General features: G+C 49.9%; 1 protein-coding gene across 1 annotated transcript in view; it reads right to left on the reverse strand.

Moving 5' to 3' along the window:
- Window positions 1-19,172, reverse strand: part of LOC140419577 (protein unc-93 homolog A-like) — a 193,758-nt gene that overhangs the window by 16,639 nt on the left and 157,947 nt on the right. The window contains exon 7 of the mRNA XM_072503503.1: window positions 17,469-17,600. Within this exon, the coding sequence (XP_072359604.1) occupies window positions 17,469-17,600 (132 nt within the window). The remainder of the gene's footprint in view (window positions 1-17,468; window positions 17,601-19,172) is intronic.

The raw sequence follows: 19,172 nt of genomic DNA on the forward strand, positions 1-19,172 counted from the left end.
CTAACCACCGCCTTCAACGCCTCCCAGACCACTCCCACCTGGACCTCCCCATTGTCATTGAGTTCCAAGTACTTTTCAATACATCCCCTCACCCTTAGACACACCCCCTCATCCGCCATTAGTCCCATGTCCATTCTCCAGGGTGGGCGCCCTCCTGTTTCCTCCCCTATCTCCAAGTCCACCCAGTGTGGGGCGTGATCCGAAATGGCTATAGCCGTATACTCCGTTCCCCTCACCTTCGGGATCAATGCCCTACCCAGCACAAAAAAGTATATGCGCGAGTAGACTTTATGGACATAGGAGAAAAACGAGAACTCCTTACTCCTAGGTCTACTGAATCTCCACGGGTCCACACCTCCCATCTGCTCCATAAAATCTTTAAGCACCTTGGCTGCTGCCGGCCTCCTTCCAGTCCTGGACTTCGACCTATCCAGCCCTGGTTCCAACACCGTGTTAAAGTCTCCCCCCATTATCAGCTTTCCCGTCTCTAGGTCCGGAATGCGTCCTAGCATCCGCCTCATAAAATTGGCATCATCCCAGTTCGGGGCATACACGTTTACCAAAACCACCGTCTCTCCCTGTAGTTTGCCACACACCATCACGTATCTGCCCCCGTTATCCGCCACTATAGTCTTTGCCTCGAACATTACCCGCTTCCCCACTAATATAGCCACCCCCCTGTTTTTCGCATCTAGCCCCGAATGGAACACCTGCCCCACCCATCCTTTGCGCAGCCTAACCTGGTCGATCAGTTTCAGGTGCGTTTCCTGTAACATAACCACATCTGCTTTAAGTTTCTTAAGGTGTGCGAGTACCCGTGCCCTCTTTATCGGCCCGTTCAGCCCTCTCACGTTCCATGTGATCAGCCGAGTTGGGGGGCTTCCCACCCCCCCCCCCCCTTGCTGATTAGCCATCATCTTTTTCCAGCTTCTCACCCAGTTCCCACGCAGCTGTATCTCCCCCAGGCGGTGCCCCCCCGCCCATCCTCTCCCATATCCGCTCCCCCCTTTCCCCAGCAGCAGCAACCCAGTAATTCCCCCCTCCCACCCCCCCCCGCTAGACCCCCCCGCTAGCGTAATTACTCCCCCCATGTTGCTCCCAGAAGTCAGCAAACTCTGGCTGACCTCGGCTTCCCCCCGTGACCACGGCTCGCACCGTGCGACGCCCCCTCCTTCCTGCTTCTCTATTCCCGCCATAATTATCATAGCGCGGGAGCCAAGCCCGCGCTTCTCCCTTGGCCCCGCCCCCCATGGCCAACGCCCCATCTCCTCTCCCTCCCCACCTCCCCCCATCACCCCCTGTGGGAGAGAGAAAAGTTACCACACCGCAGGATTAGAACATAAAACCCCTCTTCGCCCCCCACATTCGCCCCACCACTTTGTCCAAACGTTCTTTTTAATAATCCACTCATTCCAGTTTTTCTTCTACAATAAAAGTCCACGCTTCATCCGCCGTCTCAAAGTAGTGGTGCCTCCCTTGATATGTGACCCACAGTCTTGCCGGTTGCAGCATTCCAAATGTTATCTTCTTTTTATGAAGCACCGCCTTGGCCCGATTAAAGCTCGCCCTCCTTCTCGCCACCTCCGCACTCCAGTCTTGATAAACGCGGATCACCGCGTTCTCCCATTTACTGCTCCGAGTTTTCTTCGCCCATCTAAAGACCATTTCTCTATCCTTAAAACGGAGGAATCTCACCACTATGGCTCTGGGAGTTTCTCCTGCTCTCGGTCCTCGCGCCATAACTCGGTATGCTCCCTCCACCTCCAACGGACCCGCCGGGGCCTCCGCTCCCATTAACGAATGCAACATCGTGCTCACATATGCCCCGACGTCCGCACCCTCCACACCTTCAGGAAGACCGAGAATCCTCAGGTTGTTCCTCCTTGCGTTGTTTTCCAGTGCCTCCAACCTCTCCACACATCGTTTCTGATGTGCCTCCTGTATCTCCGTCTTCACCACCAGGCCCTGTATATCGTCCTCATTCTCGGCTGCCTTCGCCTTCATGACCCGAAGCTCCCGCTCCTGGGTCTTTTGTTCCTCCTTTAGCCCTTCGATCGCCTGTAGTATCGGGGCCAACAGCTCTTTCTTCATTTCCTTTTTTATCTCTTCCACGCAGCATTTCAAGAACTCTTGTTGTTCAGGGCCCCATGTGAAACTGCCACCTTCCGACGCCATCTTGGTTTTTGCTTGCCTTCCTTGCCGCTGTTCCAAAGGATCCGCTGCAATCCGGCCACTTTCCTCTCCTTTTTCCATCCGTGTCCAGGGGGAATTCCCTTCTGGTTTACCGCACGGTGTTTTTAGCCGTTAAAATTGCCGTTGGGGCTCCTATCAAGAGCCCAAAAGTCCGTTCCACCGGGAGCTGCCGAAACGTGCGACTTAGCTGGTCATCGCCGCACCCGGAAGTCTTAATATATTCAAGAGGCAGTTGAATATAGCACTTGGGGAGAATGGGATCAAAGGCTATGGGGAGAAAGCAGGATTAGGCTATTGAGTTGGATGATCAGCCATGATCGTGATGAATTTGGAGCAGGCTCGAAGGGCCAAAAGGCCTCCTCCTGCTCGTATCTTCTATGTATCTATTTATCAACATCGGGTGTGCTGCGGCTATGTTGGACAAGTTAGAATGTGTATTTCTATGTTTGCAGATGAGAGCTCACGACAGAGAAAGTAGAGGAATTGAAGGACGTGTGCCATATTTTGCAGTGCTGACTCCAATTTTTCTTGACATATTCATTCATGGGGTGTTGGCATTGCTGGTTAGGACACCATTTATTTCTCTTCCTTAATTTCCCTTGAGAAGGTGGTGTTAAACTGCCTTCTTGAACCACTGCAGTCCATCTGGTGTAGGGACATTCACAGTGCTGTTAGGGAGGGAGTTCCAGGATTTTGACCCAGCAACAATGAAGAACGGTGATATATTTCCAAGTCAGGATGAGGCTTGGAGGGGAACTTCCAAGCAGTGGTGTTCCCATGTATCTGCTGTCCCTGTCCCAGATTGTTGTGGTTGTAGGTTTTTAAGGTGCTGTCTGAGGAGTCCTGATTAGTTCCTGTGGTGCATCTTGGTGGAGAGAGCGAATGTTTGTGGTTGTGTGCCAATCAAATGGGCTGCATTGTCCTTGGATGGTGTCAAGCTTCTTGCGTGTTGTTGAAGCTGCACTCAACCAGGCAAGTAGAGAGTATTCCATCACACTCCTGACTTGTTCCTTGTAGATGGTGGGCAGACTTTGCGAATCAGGAGGTGAGTTACCTGGCACAGGATTCCTAGCCTCTGACCTACTTTTGCACCAATAGTAATTACATGGCTAGTCCAATTCAGTTTCTGGTCAATGCAGGATTTGCCATTGAATGTCAAGGGGCGATAGTTATGATTCTCTCTTGTTGCAGATGCTCATTGCCTGGCACTGTGTGACATCAATCTTACTTGCCACATGGCAGCCCAAGACAGGATATTGTGAAAGTCTTGCTTCACTTGGACATAGACTGCTTCTGTATCTGTCGTCTCAAACGGTGCTGAACATTGTACAATCATCAGTGAACATCCCACTTCTGACCCTCTGATGGAAGGTCGGTCATTTATGAAGCAGCTGAAGGTGGTTGGGCCTCAAAAACTATCCTGAGAAATTCCTGCAGTGATGTCATGGGACTGAAGCAATTGCCCTCTAACAACCACAATGATATCACTTTGTGCTGGTTATTAATCCAACCAGCAGAAAGAAGGCTTTCCCCCGATTCCCTTTGAGTCCAATTTTGCTGGGTGCTTGATGTCATGATCAATAATGGGCAGTAACTTTTACCTCTGGAATGTAGCTCCTCTGCCCACGTTTGACCCAAGGCTGAAATGAGTCCAGGAGCTCTGTGATCCTGGCAGAAACCAAACTGAACATCAGTGTGCAGGTTATTGCTAAGTAAGTGCCATTTGATAGCATTGTTGATGACCCCTTCCATCACTTTACTGATGATTGGGAGTAGACTGATGGGGTGCAATTGACCAGGTTGGATTTGTCCTGTTTTTTGTGAAGGACATACCTGGGCAATTTTCCACATTGATGGATAGATGCCAGTGTTGTAGCTGTACTGGAACAGCTTGGCTAGGGTAGCGGCAAGTTCTGGAGCACAAAACGTCAGTACCTTTGCTGGAATGTTGTCAGGGCCCATAGCCTTTGCAGTATCCAGTGCTTTCATCTCTTCCTTTATATTGTGTAGCATGAATCAAATTGGCTGAAGACAGCATCTGCGCTGCTCTGGACGTCCAAAGGGAGCCAAGGTATATCATCCACTTGGCACTTTTGGTCAAAGATGTTGCAAATGCTACAGCGTTATCTTTTTTACTGACGTTCTGGGCTCCACCATCATTGAGGATGGTCATATTTGTGGAGGCTCCTCTCCTCCTGTTAGTCGTTTTATTATCCACCATCATTCACAACTGAATGTGGCAGGACTGCAGAGCTTAAATTTGATCTCTTGGTTGTGGAATCACTTAGTTCTAATCTATCGCATGCTGCTTGTGTTGTTTGGCATGCAGGTAGTCCTGCGTTGTAGCTTCACCAGGTTGATTGGATTGGATTTGTTTATTGTCACGTGTACCGAGGTACAGTAGAACATAGAACATAGAACAATACAGCGCAGTACAGGCCCTTCAGCCCACAATGTTGCACTGAAACAAAAGCCATCTAACCTACACTATGCCATTATCATCCATATGTTTATCCAATAAACTTTTAAATGCCCTCAATGTTGGCGAGTTTACTACTGTAGCAGGTAGGGCATTCCACGGCCTCACTACTCTTTGCGTAAAGAACCTACCTCTGACCTCTGTCTTATATCTATTATCCCTCAGTTTAAAGCTATGTCCCCTCGTGCCAGCCATTTCCATCCGCGGGAGAAGGCTCTCACTGTCCACCCTATCCAACCCCCTGATCATTTTGTATGCCTCTATTAAGTCTCCTCTTAACCTTCTTCTCTCCAACGAAAACAACCTCAAGTCCATCAGCCTTTCCTCATTAGATTTTCCCTCCATACCAGGCAACATCCTGGTAAATCTCCTCTGCACCCGCTCCAAAGCCTCCACGTCCTTCCTATAATGCGGTGACCAGAACTGTACGCAATTCTCCAAATGCGGCCGTACCAGAGTTCTGTACAGCTGCAACATGACCTCCTGACTCCGGAACTCAATCCCTCTACCAATAAAGGCCAACACTCCATAGGCCTTCTTCACAACCCTATCAACCTGGGTGGCAACTTTCAGGGATCTATGTACATGGACACCTAGATCCCTCTGCTGATCCACACTTTCAGGAACTTTTCCATTAGCCAAATATTCCGCATTCCTGTTATTCCTTCCAAAGTGAATCACCTCACATTTCTCTACATTAAACTCCATTTGCCACCTCTCAGCCCAGCTCTGCAGCTTATCTATATCCCTCTGTAACCTGCTACATCCTTCCACACTATCGACAACACCACCGACTTTAGTATCGTCTGCAAATTTACTCACCCACTCTTCTGCACCTTCCTCTAGGTCATTGATAAAAATGACAAACAGCAACGGCCCCAGAACAGATCCTTCTGGTACTCCACTTGTAACTGAACTCCATTCTGAACATTTTCCATCAACCACCACCCTCTGTCTTCTTTCAGCTAGCCAATTTCTGATCCACATCTCTAAATCACCCTCAATCTCCAGCCTCCGTATTTTCTGCAATAGCCTACCGTGGGGAACCTTATCAAACGCTTTGCTGAAATCCATATATACCACATCAACTGCTCTACCCTCGTCTACCTGTTCAGTCACCTTCTCAAAGAACTCGATAAGGTTTGTGAGGCATGACCTACCCTTCACAAAGCCATGCTGACTATCCCTGATCATATTATTCCTATCTAGATGATTATAAATCTTGTCTCTTATAATCCCCTCCAAGACTTTACCCACTACAGACGTGAGGCTCACCGGTCTATAGTTGCCGGGGTTGTCTCTGCTCCCCTTTTTGAACAAAGAGACCACATTTGCTATCCTCCAGTCCTCTGGCACTATTCCTGTAGCCAATGATGCCATAAAAATCAAAGCCAAAGGTCCAGCAATCTCTTCCCTGGCCTCCCAGAGAATCCTAGGATAAATCCCATCAGGTCCCGGGGACTTATCTATTTTCAGCCTGTCCAGAATTGCCAACACCTCTTCCCTACGTACCTCAATGCCATCTATTCTATTAGCCTGGGGCTCAGCATTCTCCTCCACAACATTATCTTTTTCCTGAGTGAATACTGACGAAAAATATTTATTTAGTATCTCGCCTATCTCTTCAGACTCCACACACAACTTCCCATCCCTGTCCTTGACTGGTCCTACTCTTTCCCTAGTCATTCGCTTATTCCTGACATACCTATAGAAAGCTTTTGGGTTTTCCTTGATCCTTCCTGCCAAATACTTCTCATGTCCCCTCCTTGCTCGTCTTAGCTCTCTCTTTAGATCCTTCCTCGCTACCTTGTAACTATCCATCGCCCCAACTGAAACTTCACACCTCATCTTCACATAGGCCTCCTTCTTCCTCTTAACAAGAGATTCCACTTCTTTGGTAAACCACGGTTCCCTCGCTCGACGCCTTCCTCCCTGCCTGACCGGTACGTACTTATCAAGAACACGCAGTAGCTGATCCTTGAACAAGCTCCACTTATCCAGTGTGCCCAACACTTGCAGCCTACTTCTCCAACCTATCCCCCCCAAGTCACGTCTAATGGCATCATAATTGCCCTTCCCCCAGCTATAACTCTTGCCCTGCAGTGTATACTTATCCCTTTCCGTCATTAATGTAAACGTCACCGAATTGTGGTCACTGTCCCCAAAGTGCTCTCCTACCTCCAAATCCAACACCTGGCCTGGTTCATTACCCAAAACCAAATCCAACGTGGCCTCGCCTCTTGTTGGCCTGTCAACATATTGTGTCAGGAAACCCTCCTGCACACACTGTACAAAAAATGACCCATCTAATGTACTCAAACTATATCTTTTCCAGTCAATATTTGGAAAGTTAAAGTCTCCCATAATAACTACCCTGTTACTTTCGCTCTTATCCAGGATCATCCTCGCCATCCTTTCCTCTACATCCCGAGAACTATTTGGAGGCCTATAGAAGACTCCCAACAGTGTGACCTCTCCTTTCATGTTTCTAACCTCAGCCCATACTACCTCGGATGATGAGTCCCCATCTAGCATCCTCTCCGCCACCGTAATACTGCTCTTGACTAGCAGCGCCACACCTCCCCCTCTTTTGCCTCCTTCTCTGAGCTTACTAAAACACCTAAACCCCGGAACCTGCAACATCCATTCCTGTCCTTGCTCTATCCATGTCTCCGAAATGGCCACAACATCGAAGTCCCAGGTACCAACCCATGCTGCCAGTTCCCCTACCTTATTTCGTATACTCCTGGCATTGAAGTAGACAAACTTCAAACCACCTACCTGAACACTGGCCCCCTCCTGCGACGTCAAATCTGTGCTCCTGACCTCTATACTCTCATTCTCCCTTACCCTAAAACTACAATCCAGGTTCCCATGCCCCTGCTGCATTAGTTTAAACCCCCCCAAAGAGCACTAACAAATCTCCCCCCCAGGATATTTGTGCCCCTCAGGTTCAGATGTAGACCATCCTGTCTGTAGAGGTCCCACCTTCCCCAGAAAGATCCCCAGTTATCCAGAAATCTGAATCCCTCCCGCCTGCACCATCCCTGTTACCACGTGTTTAATTGCTCTCTCTCCCTATTCCTCATCTCACTATCACGTGGCACGGGCAACAACCCAGAGATAACAACTCTGTTTGTTCTAGTTCTGAGCTTCCATCCTAGCTCCCTGAAAGCCTGCCTGACATCCTTGTCCCCTTTCCTACCTATGTCGTTAGTGCCAATGTGGACCACGACTTGGGGCTGCTCCCCCTCCGCCCTATGGACCCGGAAAACACGATCCGAGACATCACGTACCCTTGCACCTGGGAGGCAACATACCAAACGTGAGTCTCTCACGCTCCCACAAAATCTCCTATCGGTGCCCCTGACTATCGAGTCCCTAATTACTAATGCTCTGCTCCTCTCCCCCCTTCCCTTCTGAGCAACAGGGACAGACTCCGTGCCAGAGGCCCGTACCCCATGGCTTACCCCTGGTAATTCCCCCCCCCCCCCCCCACAAGTATCCAAAGCGGTATACTTGTTTCTCAGGGGAACAACCGCAGGGGATCCCTGCACTGACTGCTTTTTCCCAGTCCCTCTTACAGTTACCCATCTATCTCCAATCTTTGGTGTAACTAATTCCCTGAAGCTGCTATCTATGACCCCCTCTGCCTCCCGAATGATCCAAAGTTCTTCCAACTCCAGCTCCAGTTCCCTAACTCGGTCTTGGAGGAGCTGGAGATGGCAGCACTTCCTGCAGGTAAAATCAGCAGGGACACTAACGGCATCCCTCACCTCAAACATCCTGCAGGAGGAACATTGCACTCCCTTCCCTGCCATCCCTCTAACTTTCTACCAAGATCTGGCTAACAACTAAATTAAATTTAAAAAAAAATAATAATAATAATAAAATATGGTACTTACCTCACACCAATGGGTTTTATTATTAGGTTAGAGGAGGAGGGCGGGTGGGAGACACTACACGTGTAGTGTCTCGGGTTTCCTCTCCACCAGAATTTATTGGTGAGGGTCTTCCCAGAAGTCCGCGGGTCGAACTTCCTGTTCCCGCCTTAAACACTAAATTTTTTTTTTTTTAAAACAGCAAAGAGGGACCGAAAACGGGACCAGGTAAGTGATTTTAAAGGAGAGACTTACCTCCTAGAAATCACTTCCGCACTGCTCCCGCTGAAATTGACTAACCAGCTCCGCTCCCGCTGAAATCGACTGGCCTGCCCCTGCAAAGACAAGTGTTTTTAAAGGAGAGACTTACCTCCCAGAAATCACTTCCGCACTGCTCCCGCTGAAATTGACTAACCAGCTCCGCTCCCGCTGAAATCGACTGGCCTGCCCCTGCAAAGATAAGTGTTTTTAAAGGAGAGACTTACCTCCCAGAAATCACTTCCGCACTGCTCCCGCTGAAATTGACTAACCAGCTCCGCTCCCGCTGAAATCGACTGAAAAGTATTTTTCTGCGAGCAGCTCAACAGATCATTAAGTACATGAAAAGAAAATACATGATAGGGCAACACGAGGTACACAATGTAAATACATAAACACCGGTATCAAGTGAAGCATCCACGGGTGTAGTGTTAATCAGGTCAGTCCATAAGAGGGTCATTTAGGAGTCTGGTAACAGCGGGAAAGAAGCTGTTTTTGAGTCTGTCCGTGTGTGTTCTCAGACTTTTGTATCTCCTGCCTGATGGAAGAAATTGGAAGAGTGAGTAAGCCGGGTGGGAGGGATCTTTGATTATGCTGCCCGCTTTCCCCAGGCAGCGGGAGGTGTAGATGGAGTCACTGGATGGGAGGCAGGTTTGTGTGATGGACTGGGCGGTGTTCATAACTCTCTAAAGTTTCTTGCGGTCTTGGGCCGAGCAGTTGCCATACCAGGCTGTGATGCAGCCCGATAGGATGCTTTCTATGGTGCATCTGTAAAAGTTGGTGAGAGTTAATGTGGACATGCCGAAGATGCCTTGTGTTCTTCTCATATTATGCCCAGTGGGTCCCCAACTATGCAGACAAAGCCCGCCGACTTATCAAAGCCACCATCTTTCCCCTGACGACTGAGGCCCGCCTGGCCTTCAGCCGCATCAAGGCAGACATTACCAAGGCTTCGATGCATGCGGTGGACGAGTCCATCCCCTTCCAGGTGGAGAGCGATGCGTCAGATGTCGCCCAGGCCGCTACCCTTAATCAGGTAGGCAGGCCCGTGGCCTTCTTTGCCCGTACCCTCAACGCCTCCGAGGTTCAACACTCCTCTGTCGAGAAGGAATCTCAAGTCATTGTGGAAGCTGTGCGGCATTGGAGGCACTACCTAGCCGGTAGGAGGTTCACCCTTGTCACCGACCAACGGTCGGTAGCCTTTATGTTCAACAACACACAGCGGGGCAAGATCAAGAATGATACGATCTTGAGGTGGAGAATCGAACTCTCCACCTATTATTACGGTATTGTGCATCGTCCTGGGAAGCTCAATGAGCCCCCAGATGCCCTGTCCCGCGGCACATGTGCCAGCGTGCAAGATGACCGACTTCGGGCCATCCACATTGACCTCTGTCACCCGGGGGTCACCCGGTTTCTCCACTTCGTCAAGGCCCGCAACCTGCCCTACTCCACCGAGGAGGTCAGGGCCATGACCAGGGACTTCCAGGTCTGCGCGGAGTGCAAGCCGCACTTCTATCGGCCAAACAAGGCCCATCTGGTGAAGGCCTCCCGCCCCTTTGAGCACCTCAGCGTCGATTTCAAAGGGCTCCTCCCCTCCACTGACCGCAATGTGTACGTTCTCAACGACGAGTACTTCCCCTTTGCTGTCCCATGTCTCGACATGACCGTGGCCACTGTCAGTAAGGCCCTGCACAGCATCTTCACCCTGTTCGGTTTCCCCACTTACGTCCACAGTGACTGGGGCTCCTTGTTTATGAGTGATGAGCTGTGTCAGTACCTGCTCGGTAAGGGCATTGTCTTGAGCAGGACTACCAGCTACAACCCCCGGGGAAATGGGCAGGTGGAGAGGGAGAATGCTACGGTCTGGAAGGCCGTCCTTCTGGCCCTACGGTCTAGAAGTCTCCCGGTTTCTCACTGGCAGGAGGTCCTCCCCGATGCGCTCCACTCCATTCGGTCGCTCCTCTGCACAGCCACGAACGAGACCCCTCATGACCATCTATTTGTCTTCCCCAGGAAGTCCACCTCCGGGGTCTCGCTTCCATCCTGGCTGACAACACCGGGGCCTGTCCTCCTCCGGAAGCACGTGAGGAGCCATAAGTCTGACCCCCTGGTCGAGAGGGTTACTGCTCCTGCATGCCAACCTACGTGGCGCACCGCGACGGATGACAAGATACAATCTCCGTCCGGGATCTGGTACCCGCCGGTTCCCCAGCAACCATCACCTATGCCACTCACCCCCCCTTACACCGCCTATCACCACCAACCGAATCCATCACGGCGGGCTACCAGCTTCCCCCTGGGGATCCTGAACACTGCCCCCGCCCCTACACGGCCTACACCCCCCCTTCCCCCATCGCCGACACACCGTGATGAAGCTCCAGACGACACGCTCCCGGAGTCAATGAGCCCAACACCCGTGCCCGCAGCGAAGCCAGAGCTGAGGCGATCACAGAGAACGATCAAGGCTCCGGACAGACTCGATATGTGAGCCCACTTCACCCCCGCGGGACTTCAAGGGAGAAATTCTCCGACCCCCCGCCGGGTTGGAGAATCGCCGGGGGCTGCCGTGAATCCCGCCCCCGCCGGTTGCCGAAGTCTCCGGCACCGGAGATTCGGCGGGGGTGGGAATTGCGCCACGCCGATTGGCGGGCACCCCCGTGCGATTCTCCGGCCCGGATGGGCCGAAGTCCCGCCGCTAAAATGCCTGTCACGCCGGCGTAGATTAGACCACCTACCTTACCGGCGGGACAAGGCGCGCGCGCGCGCGCGGGCTCCGGGGTCCTGGGGGGGGCGCGGGGCGATCTGGCCCCGGGGGGTGCCCCCACGGTGGCCTGGCCCGCGATCGGGGCCCACCGATCCGCGGGCGGGCCTGTGCCGTGGGGGCACTCTTTCCCTTCCGCCTCCGCCACGGTCTCCACCATGGCGGAGGCAGAAGAGACTCCCGCCACTGCACATGCGCGGGAATGCCATCAGCGGCCGCTGACGCTCCCGCGCATGCGCCGCCCGGAGATGTCATTTCCGCGCCAGCTGGCGGGGCACCAAAGGCCTTTTCCGCCAGCTGGGGGGGCGGAAATTCGTCCGGTGCCGACCTAGCCCCTTAAGGTTGGGGCTCGGCCCCCAAAGATGCGTAGCATTCCGCACCTTTGGGGCGGCGCGATGCCCGTCTGATTTGCGCCGCTTTGGGCGCCAGTCGGCGTACATCGCGCCGTTTCCGGAGAATTTCGCCCCAAATTTTTTAACAGGGGGTGAATGTGGTAAACGTATTGCTACTGCAATTCACCACTGTATTGTATTGTATTATGTTGATGCTCTTGTGGGCTCCGCCTGTGGCTCCGCCCCCTCAGGGGTGGTATATAAACCTGCAGCCTGTAGGCAGCACTCAGTACAGAACAGTCGCAGGCAGGCACAGATCTAGCTTATTAAAACCACTGTTCACTTCTACTAATCATCTCGTGTGAATTGATGGTCGCATCACCCTGCTCTGTACATTGATTCACGGTTGATTCCCTGGCTTGATGGTAATGGTAGAGAGGGGCATATCGGGCCAGGAGGTTACAGATTCTGGTTGTATACATTTCTGCTGCTGCAGATGGCCCACAGCGCCTCATGGATGCAGTCTTGTGTTGCTAGATCTTTTCAAAATCTATCCACTCATTACAGTGGTAGTGTCGCACAACACGATAGAGGATATTCTCAACATGAGATGGAGCTTCATCTCCACAAGGACTGCACTGGTCAGATGCATCTGCAACGGGCAGGTTGGTGAAGATGAGGTCAAATATGTTTTTCCCTCTTGTTAGTTCCCTCACCCCTGCCACAGAGCCAATCTGTCAACTGCTATGTCCTAAAAAAATCAAAATACTGTGGGTGCTGGAAATCTGAAATAAAAGCAGAAAATGCTGGATAAACTCAATAGGCCTGCCAGCATCTATAGGGAGAGAAACAGAGTTAATGTTTCAAGTCCGTATGACCCTTCATCACAACTATGTGTTGTTTGACCTGATGCCATGAGACCTCATGGGGTCCGAATATGATGTTGGGGATTCCCAGGGCAACTTCCTACTGACTGTACACCACTGTGCCGCGGTGCCTCTGCTGGGTCTGTCCTGCCGGTGGGATAGGACATACCCAGAGATGGCAACGGTGGTGTCTGAGAGATTCTCTGTAAATATTTTATTTTGTATTTGTTCTTGGGATGTTGGTGTAACTGGCTGAGCCAGGATTTATTGTCCATCCCTAACTGCCCTTCAACTGAGTGGCTTGCAAGGCCATTTCAGAGGGTATTTAAGAGTCAACCACATTGCGTCGGATCTTGAGTCATATGTAGGCCAGACCAGGTAAGGATGGCAGATTTCCTCCCCTGAAGGACATTCATGTACCAGATGGATTTTTGCGACTAAAGGTTTTATTGTCATAATTATATTCTTAATTTCAGATTTTTATTAAATTTCACTATCTGCCGAGGTGGGATTTGACCCCAAGTCCACAGAGAATTGCGCTGGATTACTAGTCCAGTGATACACTATGCCACCATCTCTCCTGTCTGTGACTGTGTCAGGATGTTGCTTGACTAGTCTGTGGGACAGTTCTCACCATTTTGACATAAGCCCCAATTGGAGGACTTTGTCTTTAACCACATCTTCCACCATCGCAGATACATTTATGTTGGCGGGTATTTGAATGCGTATGAGAATCATAGCACCATCTGGCAACCAAAGCACAGATGTGCCCAAGCAGCTGGTGGAAGCAGGGATACTTCTGACTACTCCCAGGAGGAGGTCTATGGAAAGGCGCAGTGATGCTCATCTTCAGGTTAATGACATCATAAGACATCAACAAGATGGGAATTGCTGGAGCAGCAGCTCCCAGAGGCTAATCCATCCAGGCCATGAGTGCAGACCTGTCTCTGGGGTATTTATCTTCTTGATTGAGAGCATGGCAACTTTCTTAGAGAGCTACGTCCAGCTTACCACCCAGTGTACAATTTATATGTGTACTGACCTGCATGCCATCACCTCTTCCAGGAGCTCTAGGGAGCAATGGCTAAGCAAGAAGGGTACGAGGAGCCTGGAGTCTTTGTTGTTTGCAGTTGAAGTACAGTTTTAGAGCACCCACAAGCACTGCATATATCCCACATTGTTGCTTAAATGTGAGAACTGAAATGTCATCTGTTGCACTACAGAATGATTTCTGTACTTACTTCTGCACCATTGAGTCCTTAACAGCTAGAATGCTATTGGAAGAAATGTGATGGAAAAGCCATGACTGCATGAGGTCAATATCGTATCCATGCCTTGGCCTGTTATGATAGGCCTAAAAGGAACATTGAAGGAAATGCCAACAAGGCTGAAGGAGATAGAAGATTACATTTTTCACAAGGCTCATGAGAACCGGGCGATACGGCGCAACAGTGGTTAGCACTGCTGCCTGACTGCTCAGGGCCCTGGGTTCAATTCCGGCCTCGGATGACTGTCTGAGGAGTTTGCTCTTTCTCCCCGTGTCTGTGTGGGTTTCCGCTGTGTGCTCTGGTTTCCACCCACAGTCCAAAGATCTGCAGCTTAGGTGAATTGGCCATGATCAATTGCCACTTTGGGTACAAAAGGTTAGGTTAGGTGGGGTTACTGGTTTAAGGGGATAGGGTGAGGGCCTGACCCGAGGTAGGGTACCCTTTCAGAGGGTCGGTGCAGACTCAATAGACTTCCTTCCTTTCCCCCCATTCCCCCCTTCTTCCCCTTCCCCTCCCATGTCTCCTTCCCTTTTCTTTGTGTTTTGAAGCTCCTCTGTGGATTCCACCATGCGCCTCACCCCCCAGCTCTATTGGCTACAAATAGGTCCTGGAACAAGTCCCCGGATGGCAAGTTTGATTTTCTCCAGAGAAAATCAGACAGGCAGTCTGCAGCATTGGGTGTTGCTGACTGATCGCCAGCCGAACAGGATTCTTCGATGAGCAATTAGGGAGGCAAAGGCCCTCCTCCCATTAAGAGTTCTAGCTGTTCTGAGATCCTGAAGACCGCCACATTTGGTCACGGCTCCAGCCTCAGCCCCACAACCTTGGACATTGCCTCGGAGAAGGCTGTCCAGAACCCGACAAGTCTGGGGCAAGCCCAAAACATGTGGGTGCGGTTGGCTGGGCCTCGCTGGCACCATTCACATTTGTCTTCCACCTCCGGGAAGAACCTGCTCATTCGGGCTCTCGTTAGGTGTGCTCTGTGCACCACCTTTGGCTGCATTAGGCTTAGCCTTGCGCATGTGGAGGTGGAGTTTGCCCTGTTCAGTATTTCGCTCCAGAGTCCACACCCTACTTCTACTCCAAGTACATCCTCCATTTTTCCCTTGTCTCGTCTAGCTGGGAGAGTGCCTTCTCCAACAGTCACCGATACAGGTCCCCGCAGTTACCCCAACCTTCCCCTGCCAAATCAACTGCATCTAACAGCTCCTCTACCAGTGGGTGTCCTGGCATCCATGGGTATTTCATCGTTTCCCTAAGAAGGAACATTTTGATCTGCATGTTCCTTGGCTCGTTCCTTTTGGGTAGTTGAAACCTCTCCATCAGTTCTTCTGGCATTGCTAGTTTGTTGTCCATGTAAAAGTCACTAACTGTCAATGTTCCCCCACCTTGTCTCCACCTTTTAAAGGTGGCATCCATTGTGGCTGGCCGCGAACCTGTGATTGCTGCAGATGGGGGCCACGGTGGACATTTTGGTCAGGCCTAAATGTTGCCTTAGCTGATTTTATGCCTGGAGTGTTGCTATTACCACTGGGCTTGTTGAGTGCTTGGCTGATGGGGATGAGAGCGCTGTTGGCAAGAGCTTGGAGAGACATCCCTATTCAGGACTCTCCTCCGACCAAAGTTCTATTTTTGACTGAAAGTGCCTAATTTCAAATTCTTAGCCGGAGAGCCACCTTTCGTGCGTCCGCTCAGCACTCAGCTCAGTGGGGATCACCACTGGAAGTCCCGTGCAGCCAATTACACCCTGCACCTGGGAAAATACAGCAATGGCCCAAATCTTAGACATCTGTATGACTGAACAGATCCTTGTGAAACTGCGTATGTTTGTTGGTCTTCTTGAAGATGATATTTGTGACCACCTTGATGTAGCCACAGATTGGAAAATATCAAAGGATATCTCCAAAGGATTCCTCCAATGATCTGAGGTGTAAAACGTCAGTGACACCCTGACCTTCGCCACTGCAGGCAATGGGCCCCCATCACTTCCCACTGGATTCGGATCCACCGCCATCATTACGTACAGCTTGGGTCCACCTCACTGGACAGCTGCAGTCTTCTGCATCACTGATCCTCTGACATCTGCACTGCTTCTTTCAGTGAACCCTCTGGTGGGTCATGTCTTCTGCACACAAGGTTGGTTGTGTGTTTATTTGTGCCATCGTCATCCACAGACCCTTCAACCATCCTGACCCTTCTGCCCCTCTGGATATTGCAGTCCTTCCGAGGAATGCACCTCACTCACTCTCTCTTGTTCCTTCTCACTGGAGGTATCAAAACTGGAGTGCATGAGACCCAAGCAGTGCTCACTTCTCAAGGCCGCTCCACTTAATTTGCAAAAATTTACACCTCAGAGGGCACACTCAATCTGTATGTCTTCAGTGTGCCTCCGGCTTGTCAATCCTGTGATTTAATCACTCTTATTTTCTCCACACTGAATGCTGCAGCTTGTCAACTCTAGCCAATACTGACCTGCTGCTGAACCCCTGCCTCCTTATGGATGGCGAGGCTCTGAAGCTCCATTCTTCATGTGCACCCCTGGTAAAATTTCAAATCCCTGGGAAATTGTTTGGTAATCAGCTTCTGAGGATCAATTGCCGGCCCTCCATCAGAAACACTGTCTCCAGCTAGCAGTCTGGCCCCTCCGGCAAAATTCAGCAGCTGTGTGAACATTGTGGCTTGTGCAAACACGTTCCCACCCACATTCCAGTCCATCGTTTAAGGAATGAGAAAGTTCTACCTACAGTCTCACAATAAGGTGTCAGCCATTTAGGACATTCAGAGAATTGTAAATCTTTGGCACCGTCTATCCCGGAGAGCTGTGGATGCCCAGTCGTTAACTATATTCAAAACAGAGATTCACAAATTGTTGTTGCAGAAGATGAGCCATGATCTTGTTGAATGGTGGAAAAGGCTTCTGCTTTTGTTTCTAATATTCAATCATTTAAATGTGATAGCTAGCACTTGAACTGAGCGTTATAACTTCGCCAGTTGTGCAGTAAGCTGATGGAGTGGATTTTCTGCTTGTTGCCGATTCTGCCCAATCCTTATTCCAACCACACAGGTTCTAAACCAAGTGGTGATCTGTCCCACCAGATTTTTATACAAGTAACAAGACTAAAAATTGCCCTGTTTGACTGACACACTCTTCCAGAGCCAGGCAAGGTGATTAGTAGTTGTGACAATGAAAACCATGAACCTTTTCACTCCTGAATGTCTGTTGTGAACAATGACTATTGTATAAGCTTCTTCAATATTTCCAGTTGGACAAAACTATTGACCATGAAAACAAGTGGAATACAGTCTTATGTCAGAGGTCTATTTCATCATTGTTCTTGTAGTATTGCTACAGTAATTCAGATAGAATAGTAAAATGGAAATGCAAAATTAACAATAAATATATTGTCACTTACTACGGTCAACATACCATTGGTCTGTGTCTGCCAAACAGCATCGGCCATTCCCCAAAGACAAGGAAACACAAAAAACACTGCCATTTGTTCCAGTTGTGGATGCCATAAAAACAGGGCAATTATTGATGCCAGATTCGTAATGGTTGCTGTGGCATGAAACAAATAAAAATGATTTCAGATACAGCACAAGAACATGCATTAGATCTTTCCAGCATATCATAATGGGCCTGAATTTGCTGAAAGTCTTCACCAGGATATGGTGCATCTATGTTGCAAAAATTATATTGTGTGTTTTTCCATTATGTACATCACGCCATAACTTTCTGGGACTTTTAAGCTGCTTCACATAGATCGATGTCAAAAGAGTTGAACACCTAATAATCATAGTTTAGCTCCCCCTTTAATGTCCAGACTGATGTCGTAACTGCAGAGGGTGCACTCCCCACATGAAATTGCAGCATCTGTGAAGTCACTGACATCACAGGTAACTGTCTGCGTCAAACATAGCGCACACCAAACAAATAGCAAAAGGACACACAACATTGTTCCCTACTGCTCTCTTTGCCGCTTCCCGCTCTCTCCTGCCCTCATTGTCTGCCTCCCACATTGCTTGCCTCCCTTCGCTGGCCCCTTCACTTTCTTCCGCTCGCCTCATTGATCCCTCTGACTTTCCTACTCTCTTTGGCAGCTGCCCTTGCTGTTTCCCCCTACTCTCTTTACCATGTGTCTTTCCACACTTTCCCTGGCTCTCTTCATTGCTCGCTTCATCGTTTCCTCCTGCTTCTTCCTATTTCCGTCATTTGCCAGCTGTGTTATCTGCTTCCAGTGGTGAAGGGAGAAGCAACGAGAGCAGAAGTGAGGGCAAGAGGGAAAAAGAGGGAGTGGAGGGCAGTGGAGGAAACTGATGTGGTGATATGCATCACTGTAAACACACAAGGGGTTAATGTAAATACACTAAGACTGAGTAAACACTAGAGGGAGCACCAGAGACATCATGACATGCAGACATACAGCTAATGAACACATAGAATAGGACATGACCAATGGGCAGTCAAGACACCCAGAGGTGACACTACCGCAAGGGGGCAACCCATATAAAAGGACAGGGCACACATGCTCTTTCTCTTTCCACAGGCGACACTCAGAGAGAAGGACAGGGGCAGATTAGAAGCATCACACCCACCGCATGGCTTAGAGCAGGCTGGTTTGTTAGATTGAGTTACTATAGCAAGATTAGCAGGAGAGTCGAACTCAAGTAGGAGAATTGTTAACTGTTCAATAAATGTGTTAAACCTATCTCCAAGTCTGAACCTTCCTTTGTCATAGTACACATTGAGGAAGCAGCTTATGCAACATGAAGAAGCATAACACAACAACTGGAAGCTGTGGAATAGATGGTGGGCAGCAGGCGGGAGCGGGAAGTGGAAGGCAGATGCACATAAGGACTTCAGCAGTGGGAGAAACCTTATGGAATGAGAATTGAGTTCTTGTTCCTGTTCGACAGCAGGAGTTACAGTGTACAATCAATGGTGAGGTCATGTTTGCTGAATTAATGGCACAGTCACTTACATAATGACGGAATGGTGTGCTGGATTTTAATATTCCCACCTTTGTTTTCAAATAGCGTGGGATCCACTTCAATGCTTCTACAGGGTACATAACTCGAGAATTTGGTGAGAGGGAATTTGAAGTGTTTTAATGGTTGATCTCTTTCTAAA

This window comes from Scyliorhinus torazame, chromosome 1 (assembly GCF_047496885.1).
Source record: "Scyliorhinus torazame isolate Kashiwa2021f chromosome 1, sScyTor2.1, whole genome shotgun sequence".
NCBI classification, from domain to species: Eukaryota; Metazoa; Chordata; class Chondrichthyes; order Carcharhiniformes; family Scyliorhinidae; genus Scyliorhinus; species Scyliorhinus torazame.